The sequence below is a fragment of the Trichosurus vulpecula genome, chromosome 3 (genome assembly GCF_011100635.1).
Source record: "Trichosurus vulpecula isolate mTriVul1 chromosome 3, mTriVul1.pri, whole genome shotgun sequence".
Taxonomy (NCBI): Eukaryota; Metazoa; Chordata; class Mammalia; order Diprotodontia; family Phalangeridae; genus Trichosurus; species Trichosurus vulpecula.
Window position 1 is genome coordinate 114,026,063 of NC_050575.1, and position 15,568 is coordinate 114,041,630.

Consider the following 15,568-nt stretch of genomic DNA (forward strand, 5'->3'; position numbering starts at 1 on the left):
AATCCTCTCATTTTACAGAGGAGTCAACTAAGACCAGGAGAAAAGAAGGAGGGGTGGGGGCTTCCCCAAGAGTGTTTAGTGGCAGAGATGGGTCTAGATTGTGAAGTTCTTAACTGAGAGTCCTTGAACTTAATTTTTTTATAACTACATTCAATATAATTGGTTTCCTTTGTAATCCTATGTGTTTATATATTTAAAAACATTACTCTGAGAGGGATCCACAGGCTTTAACAGATTGTTAAAGGAGGTCTTGACCTCCAAATGGTTAAGAACCTCTAGCAGAAACAAGTTCTCTTGCCTTGTAGCTCACATTACCATGGGCTATGAGTGGGGCTACCATGGGGATCCTCAAGGAAATTAGATTTGGAGACATGATACTTGGGTCTGAATTCTAATTCTGCTACTAACTTGCTAAATGAACCTGGGAAAATTGCTTCCTCTTTCTGGATCTGCTTTCCTCATTTGGAAAATGAGAGTTGGACTCCATGATCTCAACAGCCCCTCCTGGCTCTAGCAATCTAAGAGCAAAATGAAAAAAGCCTTCAAAAAACAGAGGAATGACGAAAGTTATGGCTCTTCTATGCCTATTATGAGGCAGCTAGATGGCTCAGTGGCTACAGAGTCAGGAGTCAGGAAAATCTGAGTTCAAATATGGCCTTAGATCCTTATTAGCTGTGTGACCCTGGGCAAGTCACTTAACCTCAATTTGCCTTAATATACTGGAGGAGGAAATGGCAAACCACTCCAGTATCCTTGCCAAGAAAATCCCCCCAGACGGTATTGGCCTCCTATGGCCATTCATGATGGAACAATATGCATATCATACATTGCCATCTGGATAGACGGTATCTGAAGTATTTTTATTTCTTCTGGTGCCACATTTGAGGTGCCACATTCATAAGCTGCAGGACATTCAGAGGAAGGACTCCAGGGTGATCTCAAGATCTGCTTATTTGGAGATTGGTTGAGAGAATTGGAATATTTAGAAATGATTGATGGACTTCAAGTATTTGAAAAGCTATCCTTGTGAATAGCTGGCCACAGAGGGCAGAAGTAGGTGAAATTGACAGGAATTTTGGAGATCTGGATTTTAGGCTTGATGTGGAGAAAAACTTCTTAAAAGTTAGATTTATTCAAAAGTGGAATGAGCTGTCTTTAGTCTAGAGGTAGCGAGTTCCCTCATCTCTGGAGGTCTTCAAGGAGAAGCCAGGTGACCTCTTGAAAGGTTTGATGTAGAGGAAATTCTCACCCATGACTGATTGGACTATGATTTCCAAGTTGTGAGGTTCTCGGATGTACTGTCCTGACTAAGCTCAAGAGGAAAGGTTTGAAGGAAGGTTCACTGACTAGATCCTATCTTTCCTTTCTTTCTATATGAGCACTGCTCAAATTAGTAGTTTCCCACACCCCAAACTTCTCCCCTCCCAGTGTCTGATCAGAGTTTGCATGTAACTGGCTCTGCTCATCAGAGTCCGAACAGTGGGATTCATGGAAAGTCAGAGCTTCTGGGGCCTTAAGAACGTAGCTGGACCAGACCTCAGTCAAATTCCCTCAGGAGACAGAGGTGGAAACGGAGCCTCTGAAAAGGGACGTGATTTGGCCAAGGTCTTACAGCAGGGAGGGTACTTGCCTCCCACCCCAGTGCACCTGCTGCCTCATAAGGATAGTTTTAGGAGAGATGGGGATCTCTCCTGCTGGCCCCAGGTGGGCTCAGGGTTGGGACAGACTGGGCCCCTAGGACATCAGATCTTCACTCTCAGACTCTTGGGTGCCGACAGGCGCTGCAGTAGTGTCTGTGGGTGTGAGGGGTCAGGAGGTTGCCCTCCCCGCCGGCGGATGTGAGCCCTGGGCCCGACGGGCGGGGCTAGGGGGATGTTGCAATCAGGGGGCGGGGCGGGAGGTGGGGGCCCGAGATTAGCTCAGCTTTACATCACCCCAGGCCGGTGGCTGGGCCGGGCATCTGCCGAGGCAGCCCAGACACTTGTAGAGCCGGCTGCCGAGGCCCCGCACCGCCCGGACAGCGGCGCAAACATGCAGGGGCGGTGGGCTCTCTGAGCCCTACCCTAGCTCCAGCCCCAGCCAGCCGGACCCAAGCAAATGAGTCCCCTGACCTCGAGAGCAAGGTAGACCTGCGGCTTGGAGGGTGACCTGAGCAGAGATGGAGGGAGGTCGGGGGTGGCCCGAGTCCTTGCGCCGCTCATAAGTCTGTCTGGCTACTGAACAGGATGGGAGAGAGTGGCTTGGGCTGCGTGTCCTATGGGGCAGAGGCTGGGGAGTTGTGAGTCTTTGTTATGTGTCGTGTATGTGCTAGCAACTAGGGGGAGCAGCCTGAGGGAGTTGTGTAAGGGACAATGGCCGAGAGTTTTGGTTTGGAGCGCGGATGGGGAGGAGGACCATTGTGGAAGTTCTTTGTTTGCGTTTTGTTTGTGTTACGAGGGCACGCCTGTAGCAGCGGAGAGGAGGTTGTGTGGGGGCTTCTTGTGTGTGTGTTTGCATGGAGAACAGGCAAGGAAGTTGTAGCGGTCAGGTTGTATCCTGCGTATGGGGACAAGGGTGAGAATGTCACCAAAGAGGAGTGTGTGTGTGTGTGTGTGTGTGTGTGTGATGTGTCCGCGTTTGGATCACCGGGACTCGGGTGTGTCAGGGACCGGGTGGAAGTTGTGTCAGTGGGTGATGAAGCCTGGGTGGGTGCCTGGCCCCGGTGCCTCAGGGCTCTGGTGCCTCAGATGTGTCATCATCCCTGTGACGTGTGTCTGCAGAAGTGTGGTGAGGTTATATGTGTTTCCTGTGTAGGCTGGGCATGAGGGCCGATTTGCTTCTTAACAGTGTAGCTAGTCATAGACTTAGAGCTGAAAAGGACCGAAGAGGTCACCTAATCCAGTCATCTCCATTCAAGTAGTGACAGAATTGGAATTTGAACCCAAGTGCATAGCCAGCATCCATTCCACCAGCCAATCATGATCACTATGCCCTGTGCCTCAAATTAAGAAGAACAGGTACACTCTCTTGTGTTCTATGGTTTAAAAAGCCTTTTCCTTAAACCCTGAGAGGCAGCTAGCTACTGCTAGGATTTTGTCTCCATTATATAGAAGGGTTAACTGAGGCATAGAGAGGAAAGGTGACTTGTCTAAATTTAAGCTAGTAAATTTCAAGAGCAGCTAAGAACCTAGGTCCTCAGATTTCAAATCAGTGTTTTTTTCCACCACAATAGTCAACTCCCTCTGTGCCGAGGGGCCAGGTTTATTGTGTCCAACACTAATAACTTTCCACAGGGGTTTGAGGGGCTGAGCACAGGCCCCTAGGGGATGCCAGAGGGGGCTTCCTGAAGCTGATCCAACCCTTCTGATGCCCACTGCCCTCACTGTTTCCAAGCTATAGCAGGCCACTCCCACCCCTTGGCACATGCCCCAAGGGCACATAGCTTCCGGTCTCACCGGAGTACTGGCTGCCTGTTGCCAAGGAGATATCACCCCTCCCACCCCAAGAGAGGTTCCTGGGTATGACTGTCTGAAGTCCCGCCTTTGGGGGATTGAATTTGTCTGCCCCAGCTTCTTGTCTGTTCATCCACAGTATATACATGCGTATATGTATATGTGTATGTACATATGTGTGTATATATGTGTGTTGTATATGCACGAGTATGGTGGATATGAGTATATATGTGTGTACATATACATATACATACACATACATATATGTTTCGTCTTTCCAGTGTGTCAGGCTCTTCCCTAGCTTTCCTGTCCATGTATATTAAATATATTGGGGGAGGAGGTGGTTCTGCCTGGTGTGTCTATCAGTCTTCTTGTATATTCAGGGTATCACAATTATCAGGTCTTGAGCTAATTAAAGTTCATTTAGTTCCATCCCCTTATTTTATAGATGAAGAAACTGAGACCCAGAGACTTTAAGTGACATACTAAAGATCACATAGGTGTTTTTCTGAGGCGTATGTGTGTCTTGAAAGTTTTCAATGGAAGGAATAAAATAAGCATAACCATTCACTAATTGCTCGTTATGTGCCAGGCACTGTGCTAAGCACTTTACAAGTAAGTATCTCATTTGATCCTCATAACAACCCTGGGAGGTAGGTGCTATTCTCATCCCCACTTTAAACTTGAGGAAACTGAGGCAGACAGCCGTTGAATGACTTGTACAGGGTCACACAGCTAGGAAGAAAGTGTCTGAAGCTGGATTTGAACTCAAGTCTTCCTGACTATCAGCCCAGCATTCTTTCCAGTGTACCACCTGGGGAAAGGGTCATTTGGGTGTGTGCTTAGGGTTCATTAGCCAGAGTGGAGAGGGCAGAGGAAGAATGAATTCATGTGTTGGGTCATGCTGTGTAAGCTGTGTTGTATGTTTGTTGATCCCCAGGGCTCTAAAACTGACTACCTGACATTGGCTTACTGCAGGAAAGGGAAAGGCTGGCTAAGAGAATAGGAGAGGGTTTCAAGAAAGACAGGATGGCTTCCTGGAAGCCATCTTGCACTAGAGAAAGAATAGGGCTCCCCTGGGAGCCACCTGGCGATGATTTCTGTCCAGGCTAAGAGCGACAACTCCACCCTGAGCCCTGTGAGGAGCAGGAAGGAACGTATAGGAACGTGAAAGGGTTCAGACACCTGTTTTCAAGCCAGTCTCTGCCACTAACTTGCTATGTGACCTGGGTGAGTCATTTCCCTTTTCTGGGTGTCACTGTCTCCATCTGTCGACTGGAGAATGATCTGTATCTCATCTACCTCAGAGAGCTGAGGATCCTGTGAGACTGGGATGGTCATAGTTAGAGAACAAGCTTCCTCTTTGATGCGTGCCCTGGAAAGGGCATTGGGTTTGGAGTCAAGGGAACCTAGGTTTGCATCTTGCCTCTGCCAGTCAATTTGCATATAACTTTGGGCAAGTTACTTCAATTCCCTGGGCTTCAGTGGGCTCATCTGTAAGATGAGAAGGTTGGGCTCATCGACCTCTGAGGTCCCCTGGGGCTCTTCAGCCCAGAGAGATTTAAATCCAAGACCCTCCCCCCACCATGGACCCTCACTCAGCCAGGCCCCTGAATATACTGAGTTCTCATGGCTGTCTGCCTGCCTTTGTTTACATGGTGCCTTGATGGAATCATATATTTGGACCACACCTCGGCTGAGAAGGGGTCCATGGAAACTCCTTCCATCCATGAGAATCAGCAAATCCCCTGGAACTTCCAGTTCAGAGAGAATTGCCTGGCACTGCAAAGTGAAGTGACTTACTTCCCCACGCTCACATGGTCACTCTGTGTCAGCCCAGGACTTGAAACTAAGGTCCTTCTGACTCCAGAGCCCGCCCATCCACTCTATCCAGCTTGCTGCTGTTCAGTTACGTCCGACTTTTTGTGACTCTGTGGACCATAGTATGCCAATACTGTTCATGGAGTTTTCTTGGCAAAGATACTGGAGTGTTTTCCCATTTCCTTCTCCAGTTGATTGTGGCAAATTGAGGTTAAGTGACTTGCCCAGGGTCACACAGTGACTAACAGTCTCAGGCTGCATTTGAACTCAAGTCTTCCTGACTGCAAACCCAGTGCTCTAGCCACTGAGCCCCCAGCGGCCTTTCCTGAGATAGCAGTAATACTTAAATAGGCTACCTCATCGTTGGGAAGTTTTAGTCTTAATTTGTGTTAATTTGCTGGAGACCCTTGGACAAATCTCTTTCTCTCTGAACCTCTGCAAAATGACCCTTTCCAGCTTTAGCATTCTGGTTTAAGCTCCATTCCACCTCTAATATCCCATGATCTACGTCCTAAGACCTCTTCCAACACTGATTATGTTCTGTTCCATTGCAGAATGTTACATGATGTCTTTTACTGTGTTCCTTACTCCTGAGCTACACAGTAGATTCTCCTTATAGGTATATCCTAGGATTGAAAGCTGGAAGGGATAGTACAGATGGGGAAACTGAGACCAAGAGTTTTTAACTGATGTGTGCGGGATCACAGAGGTAGTAAATAAGAGAACTAAGATTTGAACTCAGGTCCCCGACTCTAAATCCAGGGACTTCATGGGTGACAGCCTGAGATGCCCTGGGGATCCCTAAGAACTCCCATTTCCAATGGCCTTTTTAAGTCTCTTCACCTTCTTGTCCCTAGATGAACCTCACTCCAATGACCCTCTCTATGGATTCTCCCCGGAGGAAAAAGCAGCTGGAATTTGATGATGATGATGATGACTCAGTTCCAGAGCAGCCCCCCCTGAAGCGAGCCCATCGAGACCCTCAGCTTTGCCTGGCCCCCTGCCAGCAACCCCTCATCAGGCCCCCAGAACCCACCTCTGATGCTCCTGCTGCCTTTTCCAGGCTGGGGCCCTACGCACTCCTAGAGGCCCAGGAAGGTGGCAGGGCCTACCGGGCAGTGCACTGCCCCACAAACACGGAGTACACGTGTAAGGTATGAGCCACCCTTTCCCAACCCCTCAGCCCTTCTACAGCATTGGAGGGCGGAGGCAGAGAATGTCCTTTTGGAGAGGTCAGCTTGTGGGACAGGTTGTGGTGGGGACAGGAGGCAGTGGTTCAAGGGTCATGGTGCACCACAACAAAGGGTCCGGTGCCAACTTCTAGCCTGTTGCCTGCTGGCCCTTAGATTGCCCTTAGGGTATGAAGTGGAAGCTGGAGGAACCCAAAGGATTTCAGGAATGTCAAGAAGACTGTCTCTGGACATTCCCATCTTCAGATCCTAGAGTTTGATTCATCAGAATATAGAACAGGCAGTGTTGCTGGGCATCATATTCTGAGAACACACCCTTGGAGGCAGCTGGTGGCACAATGGTTAGGGTGCTGGTTCTAGAGTCAGAGAGACTTAAGATCAAATCTGACCTCAGATGCTTTCTAGCTCTCTGACCCTTGGAGAATCATTTAACTGCTGTCTGCCTCTATCCCCAACTGTAAGACAGGGATAATAAGAGCACCTACTTCACAGGGTTATTGAGGATAAAATGAAATAATTGTAAAAGGGCAGCTAGGTGGCTCAGTAATAGAGCACTGGGGCCTAGAGTCAGGAGGACCTTAGTTCAAATCCCACCCCAGACACTTACTAGCCATGTGAATCTGGGCAAATCACTTCTTCCTGTTTGCCTCAGTTTCCTGATCTGTAAAATGAACTGCAGAGGGAAATAGCAAACCACTCCAGTATCTTTGCCAAGAAAACCCCAAATCGTGTCGTGCCTGAAATGACTAAACAATACAGTGCCTGACACCTAGTAGGCCCGATAGAAATGCTTATTCCCTTCCCTCCTAGTTAGGACACAGGCCTCTAAAGGGCCTTACATGGATCATAGATTCTCTGACTTGTAAGGGACCTCAGAGATCATCTAGTCCAACCTGCATCTCTCTACTTTGAAGATCTTAGACCATAGTATGTCAGGGCTTCAGTGGGCTTTAGAATATAGAACATTAATGTTTCTGTGTCTAGGTCTCAGAGCCCACTAAGGTGCAGAAGATTTAGTGCTAAAAGGGATCGTAGAAATTTTCCGGTCCAGGGATTCTTAACCTGGGGTCCATGAACTTTGAAATGATCTTTTTAATAATGGTAGTCCAATATAATTGGTATAATTGGTCTCTTTGGTAATCCTAGGTGTTTTTATTTTATGGATTTAAATTATCCTTCTGAGAAGGGATTCTTCAGCTTCACTAGACTGTTAAAGGGGTCCATGACATAAAATAGGTTAAGAAATCCTGCTGTAGTCCAACCTGCTCCTTTTACAAGGGAGAAAATAGAGGTTCCAAGGACCAGGCTAAAATAGCTGCCCTTAGAGATACCTAGCTTGTGCCTATCAGGAGGCCCCTACACTCTGGCTAGTGACTAATCCAAGGTCATGCAGCCAGTCCTTGCCCAAACTGGAAGATGGCACTCCATGATGGCTGTTCTTTTTTAGATCAAGGCTTCTTAACCTGGTGTGAGATAGATTTCAGGGGGTCTGTAAACTTGGATGGGAAAAAAAAATTATATTACACTAGCCTGTAACTGAAATTTAGCATTTCCTTCAGTTATGATAAAAAAAACCCACCATTATTTTGAGTAAGGGTTCACCACAGGCTTCACCAGACTACCAAAGGGGTCCATGACACAGAGATACCTATTTTAAAAGATAATCTGCTGTTTGGGTTCATCTTGCCCCTCCTTGCTGACATCTTGGACCCAATTGTGCTGCTGACTGCTAGTGTGACCTTGAACAAGTCAATTCTCTCTGGGTGACAATTTCCCCCTGTGTAAAAGAGTTTGGGGTAGGTGACTTTCTAGGGTCCCTTCCATCCCTAATAGTCTAGGATTCTGTATTTCCCTAGCTTGTTAATGCCAAACTTGGATGGTACCTGCTGAGTTGTGCTGGTGGGTGCTGGCCCCTGGTGGACATCATTAGAATTGCGGCTAATCCCAAGCTTCCTTTTTTAGGTGTATCTAGCTGGTTCCTATCAAGAGTTGCTGTCTCCCTACGCCCACCTACCCCAACACCCTCATGTAGCTCCTGTGGCTGAGGCCGTCTTGGGCAAGCACCACGTCTACGTATTCTTCCCAAGGGCATATGGCGACATGCACAGCTACGTGAGGGAGAGAAGGCGGATCCCTGAGCGGGAAGCAGCCTCACTCTTCCTCCAGATGGCCCAAGCTGTGGCCCACTGCCACCAGCACAATCTGGTCTTGAGAGACCTGAAGCTCAGGAAGTTTGTCTTTGTCAATCAGGAGAGGTGAGTGCCTGAAAGCAAGCATCGCCACCCTGAACGCTCCCTACTCCCCCCTGCTCCCCTCCCATCCCTTGCCAAAGAAACCTGGGTTCATAATCATTCAGCCTCCAGCGTGGCTTATATCTATCAACCCATTGATCAGCGATTGTTCATTAAGGACCTACTATTGCTAGGTGCTGAGAATACAAATAGAGAGAGTGAAACAATCCCTCCTGGCAAAGAGTTTGCACCCAGGTTCTTGCCACAATGGCCTCACTCCCCTCATGCCCCTTGCACCCAGGAATCATAGAACACAAGGTGTTAGTTTGTAATAAATGTATGTTGGAATGAAGGAACCACGGAACACAGGATGTCAAAGCAGAAGGGAAACTGAGAGACCAGTCAGTCAACAAACATTTATTAACCTCTTACAATGTGCCAGGCCCTGTGCCGATTCTGGGGGCATAACAAAAGGCAAAAGCAGGTCTCAGGGCCCACTAAGGCTTAGAAGATTTCATGCTAAAAGGGATCTCAGAAATTATCTGAGTCCCTGCCCTCAAGGAGAGATTACATTCTAATGGGGAGACAACATGCAAATAACTTGGTACAAGTTACATAGATACATACGTACAAGACACATAGATAATAATAACTATATGTATCACTTACCATGTGCCACTAAGCGTTTTATAGTTATTATCTAATTTGATCTTCATAGTAACTCTGGGAGGTATGTGCTATCGTTCCCCCCTCTTTACCGATAAAGAAACTGAGGGAAACAGAGGTTTAATGACTTGCCCAAGGTGACTCAACCCAGATTTGAATTCAGGTTTTCCTGACTCCCGGCCCAGTACTCTATCTGCTGTACCACCTAGCTGCCCCCAAAATGGAAAATATGGAAAATAGAAGGATAAAGTAATGTTACAGGGAAGGCAACCTTCTTATTACGATGATAGGGAAGCCAAGGCCCAGAAGGAAGGGAACAATTAACGACCTGGCCTTCTCTCTTTCTCTTCCCCTTGACATAGGACAAAGCTGGCTCTGGAGAATCTAGAGGACTCGTGTCTGCTAACCGGGCCAGATGACTCCCTGTGGGATAAGCATGGCTGTCCAGCCTACGTGGGGCCTGAGATCCTCACTTCCAGGGACTCCTATTCAGGCAAGGCAGCTGATGTGTGGAGCCTGGGTGTAGCACTCTACACCATGTTGGCTGGCCGCTACCCATTCCAGGACACAGCCCCTGCCCTGCTCTTTGGCAAAATCCGCAGGGGCGCCTTTGCCCTCCCTGGTGGCCTCTCAACCCGTGCCCGCTGCCTTGTCCGCTGCCTGCTCAGGAGGGAGCCCAGTGAGAGGCTCACCGCCCAGGGCATTTTGCTGCACCCCTGGTTACAGGAAGGGGGGAACCCTTCTGAGGAGCCTGGAGTATGGGTGGCAGAGCAGGTGGTACCAGACAGCCAAGACTCCAGGGAGGAGGAGGCCAGGCAGGAAACTGAGGAGGAGCTGTATAGTTAGGCCAGGAGGGCATCTCCTCCGCTCTGCCCTAACCCTGCCTGGCCCCCCTGGCTGGGGGTAGCTCAAGCCTCATGGAAACTCCCCTCCTTCCTCTTTGAATCAAGCCAAACCCCACTCAAGTGCCTTAACAGTGGAAAAGAAGGGAGGCATGTGTGTGTACGTGATTGTTACCTGCTGCACACACTTGACACACACACATGCTAGTGTGTGCACACACTAGTATACACGGAGGTTGGTGCACACGTATGGCAAACTCAGGCTGAACCTATCCTGGCCCACATGCACGGTGGTATACATATTGTTACATAGATATAGCTGGTGGTGTACAAACACCTAGAAGTCATAGCCTTAGCTTCCTGACTTGAGTGGCCAAAAGACCCCCTCAGGGCCCTTCCCCTGGAGACTCAGAGTGCTGGGGAAGGATGCTGGAGGGAGAGCTGGGCCGTCAGCCAGCCAATAAGAAAATAACCAGAGAGGCCTAACTTGGGGTGGGAGACTGGGAAGAAGGTATTATTCTGGGCAGACTGGAAGGTCTATGTTGGTGGGGGAAGGGTGGGGAAGGGGGAGTGGGTGAGAAGGCAGTCATCTCAGGTATCAGGCAGTCTCCAGTCCTTGGTTCCAGATCTCCAGGGCATATGAGGAATTATAGGCCCAGGCTGCTGATGGTGGACCAGGGAAGGGTAGGATGAAGGACTTCTCAGGCTCCAAGAGAGGCCCTCAGCTTACTTACTCTGGGAACTGTGTTTTCCCTTCCCTGTCCCCAAACACCAATTCAACATTCCTTCAGGCTGTGTGACTTCAGAGTCAGTCAAAGGGTTCAGTCTGAGAACCAGGCCCTCTCCCCAGGGGCCTGCTCCCATGCTGGGACACCTGCTTCCTCAGTTCCCCTGGGACCTCCAATTGACTCTGTGGGGCAAGGACATGATATGCAGTGTCTATTTTTGTCTTTTGACTAATAAAGGACATTTTTTAAATACTTCTATTTCTCCATATGGTTTCCTTGGCCCACCTCACCCCACTCCTTTTTCCCTAGCTTGAAACCAGCTCCTCAGAGAAAGGTCATGTTCCCTAAATCTCAGGGGGGGTATGAAGAGGCTGGGGTGCCCTGGAACTGCATCTAGGTGGGGGAGGCCTAGCTGGAGCCTTATGAATAATAATGACAACTTCTACTGATCTAGCCCTTTAAGGCTTAACAACCACTCCATGAGGTTGGCTGTATGAGTATTATTAGAAGAGCCAATACATTCTTTTTTGATGGGACTTGGGAACTTCCTAAGAGTAAACTCCTTATTTATTGTAGACTGGCACCTTCTGTGTAGCTTATGGTCTTGGGGGCATTAAGAAAAGATTGTGACTTCCCCAGAGCGACCCAGCCAGGATGTGGCAGGAGCAGGATTCTGAGATCACTTCTTTTATCTACTGCACCTTCCTAATTCCTGAATAAAATCTATTCCTGGCTTGCCTTAAGGACAATTTCATTATTCAGAAACTGAGAGAAGTCACAAAGGGAGCTGCTTTCCTGGACCTGATTCCAATCAACCAGGGGAAGGTGGCTACTGGAGTAGAAATGATGATAACCCTGAGGGGAGTGACTGTTCCACTTCAGAATTCCTAAAGAGGAGAAGAAAGCTGGACACAGACTAGCATGAAGATTTGTTGCTGTTTAAAAATTTTTCATTTTAATTTTCATTTCTAAATTCTCTCCCTCCCCCCACCCTGTAACAACAATGCTGCTTGCCACTACTGTGGCTGTGCAAGGCTGATAACACCAGCACACAGAAGGGCTGGTAGGGCGCGTCCTTTGATCTGCTTTTCTAAGGAAAGCAACTTTAAGGAATTAACAATCTTACTTGAATTAAATATACATATACCATTTGCTTAGTTCAGGGGGAAAAGCCAGCACCCTAAACTTCAGAAAGAACACAAACAGAAATTAAAGGCAGAAATTATATAAACAGAGCAAATAACACAAACCAGTCTATCCATAGCAAAACATACTTAGTTACCAGAGAGAGAAGCAACAACATTTGGGTTTTTCAAAGCCGGGAAGAGGGGTGGGGGAAGGGGGGCTCCAACAGCTACCCAGAGTCTCATCTGGCCAAATCACCAACACTCTTCCAATGAGTGTACCCCCAAAGGCAAAATGCTAACCTCAGAGTATATATACATTTCTTTGGGGTCAGAGGACAGCACAATCATGCAACTCAAACCCATGTGAACTGGGCTTTCCCTTGATGTAAGCAGGTCATCAAAGACTCTGGATTCAACCAAAGATTCCTTAGTGCTGAGAAGCACTCCAAAACAAAGACAACAAAAAATCCACATTGCTTGCCATTACATTTGAAAGGCAAGACTCATCAAAGGTACTTGACTGCTTTAGCATTCCAAAAAAGAAGACAACAAAAAGTCCCACCCTAATTACCATAACACACCCCTTCTCCCCACCCATTGAGAAGACTAGAAATAGAATACCCATCATACCATAATTGTCACTCAAAACATTTCCACATTGGCCCTAGCATGAAGATTTCAAGGGTTCAGAGAAAGGATGTGCGGTAACCCACGGACTAGAGGTGTTTAGGTGAAGTCAGTTTAGGAGGCGTGTGAAGTTCTCAAGGATGGCATTCTGAAGACAAAGAGAAGAGATTTGGTTGAGTAAGAAAAATGAGAGTTGTCTAGGGAGATCAGTGTAGATACAGAGGGAAGTTGGCTCAATTTCATTTTTTAAATATTTTATCGAGGCCATTTTCTTTTTTAACGTCATTTCCTACTCCTATCCCCAATAGAGCCCTCCCTTGTAAACAAACAACAATAAGCTGTCATTTTTCTATGGCTTTAAAGTTTGCAGAGCACTTTACATGCATTGTTTAGTTTGAGCCACACAAGAGGCCCGTGAGGTAGATACTATTATCCCCATTTTACAGACGAGAAAGTGGAGGCTCAGAGAGATGAGGATTGCTCACAGTCACATAGTTAGTAAGTACCTAAATGCAGTTTTCAAATCTAGGTCTTCTCGAGTCTAAGTGCAGCTTTCTGTCCGCTTTGCCATGCTGTATCTCTAAATTAGTATATTTAAGCAAAACAAAACATCTTAGCCCTTTGGTCTTCTAAATTCATTACCGGTCACTGCTGTATATCAGCATTCTGAACCCTTCCAATGTTGTTTTCCTCTATGCTATGACAGCCGTGGAATGTGTTCTCCTGGTCCTGCTTATTTTATTCTTCCTCTGTTAACGCAAGTCTTCCCAGGTTTCTCTGAATCTTTTGTTTTAATCATTTCCTATGCTCCCATAGTGTTGCTGTTATGTGTAGGTGCCCCAATTTGTTCAGCCATTCCCTGACTGATAGGCATTCGCTATTCTTGTTCTAGTTTCTAGTTCTCTGCTACTTGAAAAAGTGCCTGCTATAAATATTTTTGTATATACAGGACCTTTTCCTCTGCGGCTTACCTCCTCAGTGTAAATCTCTCTAACTTGGAGTTTAAAAAGACAGGTAGAGGAGGACCTATCTCGCCACCTATAATTGATAGGAAGTGACAAGATGGGATAGTGGAAAGGGATGGGTCCTAGAGTAAGGGGGGGGGGGCCCAGGTTCAAATCCTGCCCCTGTCATTTCCTACTTGTTCAATTTGGGGCAAATTGTCACCCCTCCAACAGGCCTCAGTTTCCTCATCTGTAAAAGGAAGCGGTTGGATTAGATACTGAGATTCTCTTGTAATAGTAGATCTAGAACATCTGGACTCTATATTGCATCTCATTTAAGACTCTCCCAACATATTTATTCTCCCACTGAATGCCGAAACTCCTTCCTCCTCATTATCCCCTATCTCTGGGGGCTCCCCCTCCCTCTGATTAGAGATGATGGACAAGGTTCTTTGAAGGATATCACAAAACAGACCTATCTTTATTCAGTTACCAAGTCAATGGATATTTATGAAGCACCTACTATGTGCCAGTTGTTGGGTTTTTCAGTTATATCTGACACTTTGTGACCCTATTTAGGGGTTTCTTGGCAAAGATACTGGTGTGGTTTGCCATTTTCTTCTGCAGCTCATTTTACAGATGAGGAAACCGAGGCAAACAGGGGTGAAGTGACCTGCCCAGGATCACACAGCTGATAAGTGTCTGAGGTCAGATTTGAACTCAGGAAGATGAGTCTGCCTCACCCTAGGCCTGGTGTTCTATCCATTGCATCACCTAGCCTCCCCCTAGCTATGTGTCAGTCACCATGCTTAAGTGTTAGGTATACAAAGAAAGCCCAAAAGACCATTCCTGTAGAACTCCTCCTAGATCCTCTGTTTAAGGAGGGGGCACATGTGGCCAACTCATCATTCCTGACTTGTCTTTACTCCTCCGACTTTGCTAAACCCCTGAGCTGGGTTATCCTCCTTCTTCCTTTCAATTTCTTTCTTTCTTTCTTTTTTTCAGTTTTGGTTATCTGATTTGTTTTATAATCCCAACTATACACATAACATATATAGACACACAAGCACATATAACAGGCAGTTCAATTTTATTTAACATAAACTTTCTTAATTTTTTCCTTTTTCCCTTAATTTTTATTTTCAGTTTCAAATAATCTCCTTCTACCCTTTCCCCCACCCATTGAGAAGGCAAGAAATATGATGACCACATACATATGAAGTCACGTAAAACATTTCCACAAAGCCATGTCTCGGGGTGGGGGAAGCAAAAAAAAAACAAAGTTAAAGAAAATATGCTTCAGTCTGCGCTCAGACTTCATCAGTTCTCTCTCTGGAAGTGGACAGCACCTTTCATCATGAGTCTTTTGGGATTGTCTTGGATCATTGTTTTGATCAGAGTAGCTAAGTCTTTCACAATTGATTATTGTTACAGTATTGTTGCTACTGTGGATAACGTTCTTCTACTTCTACTTGCGCACTTTGCCATCCTAAGTCTCTCATTCAATCCTCCCAACAACCTTAGGCAGTACTGTGCTAGTAAGGTGGAATTTGAACTCGGATCTCCCTGACTCCCTGCCCAGCACACCCTCCACTGGGACACTTAACTTCCCATAAAATATGATGAACATGACAAATACAGAGAAGTATGGAAAGACTAGAGCCAGCTAGGTGGTATGATGCATAGAGTGCCAGTCCTGGAGTCAGGAAGACTCATCTTCCTGAGTTCAAATGTGACCTCATATACTTACTAGCCATGTGACCTTGGGCAGGTCATTTATCCCTGTTTGCCTCAGTTTCCTCATCTGTAAATGAGCTGGATAAGGAAATGGCAAGCCACCCCAGTATCCTTGCCAAGAAAACCCCAAATGGGGTGGCAGAGACTGAAAAACAACTGAACAACAAATGGATGATGGAATAGAACGGTGCAATAAGAAATGATGAGCTGGCTCACTTTAGAAA

The 15,568-nt window shown here is 46.9% G+C and overlaps 1 protein-coding gene across 1 annotated transcript; it reads left to right on the forward strand.

The window, feature by feature from the left end:
• Window positions 1-1,949: 1,949 nt before the first annotated feature.
• Window positions 1,950-11,161, forward strand: TRIB3 (tribbles pseudokinase 3). Its single transcript, XM_036753114.1, has 4 exons — window positions 1,950-2,123; window positions 6,110-6,406; window positions 8,405-8,697; window positions 9,702-11,161. The coding sequence occupies exons 2-4, from the start codon at window positions 6,110-6,112 to the stop codon at window positions 10,183-10,185; spliced, it is 1,074 nt and encodes a 357-aa protein (XP_036609009.1). The 5' UTR covers window positions 1,950-2,123; the 3' UTR covers window positions 10,186-11,161.
• Window positions 11,162-15,568: the final 4,407 nt, after the last annotated feature.

What these genes read in the sequence shown, in the direction of transcription:
- TRIB3 (XM_036753114.1), top strand. Translation starts at nt 6,110, where the DNA reads ATGAACCTCACTCCAATGACCCTCTCTATGGATTCTCCCCGGAGGAAA. An exon ending in ACACGGAGTACACGTGTAAG is followed by an intron (nt 6,407 to 8,404) that starts GTATGAGCCACC and finishes TTCCTTTTTTAG; the next exon opens with GTGTATCTAGCTGGTTCCTA. An exon ending in GTCTTTGTCAATCAGGAGAG is followed by an intron (nt 8,698 to 9,701) that starts GTGAGTGCCTGA and finishes CCCTTGACATAG; the next exon opens with GACAAAGCTGGCTCTGGAGA.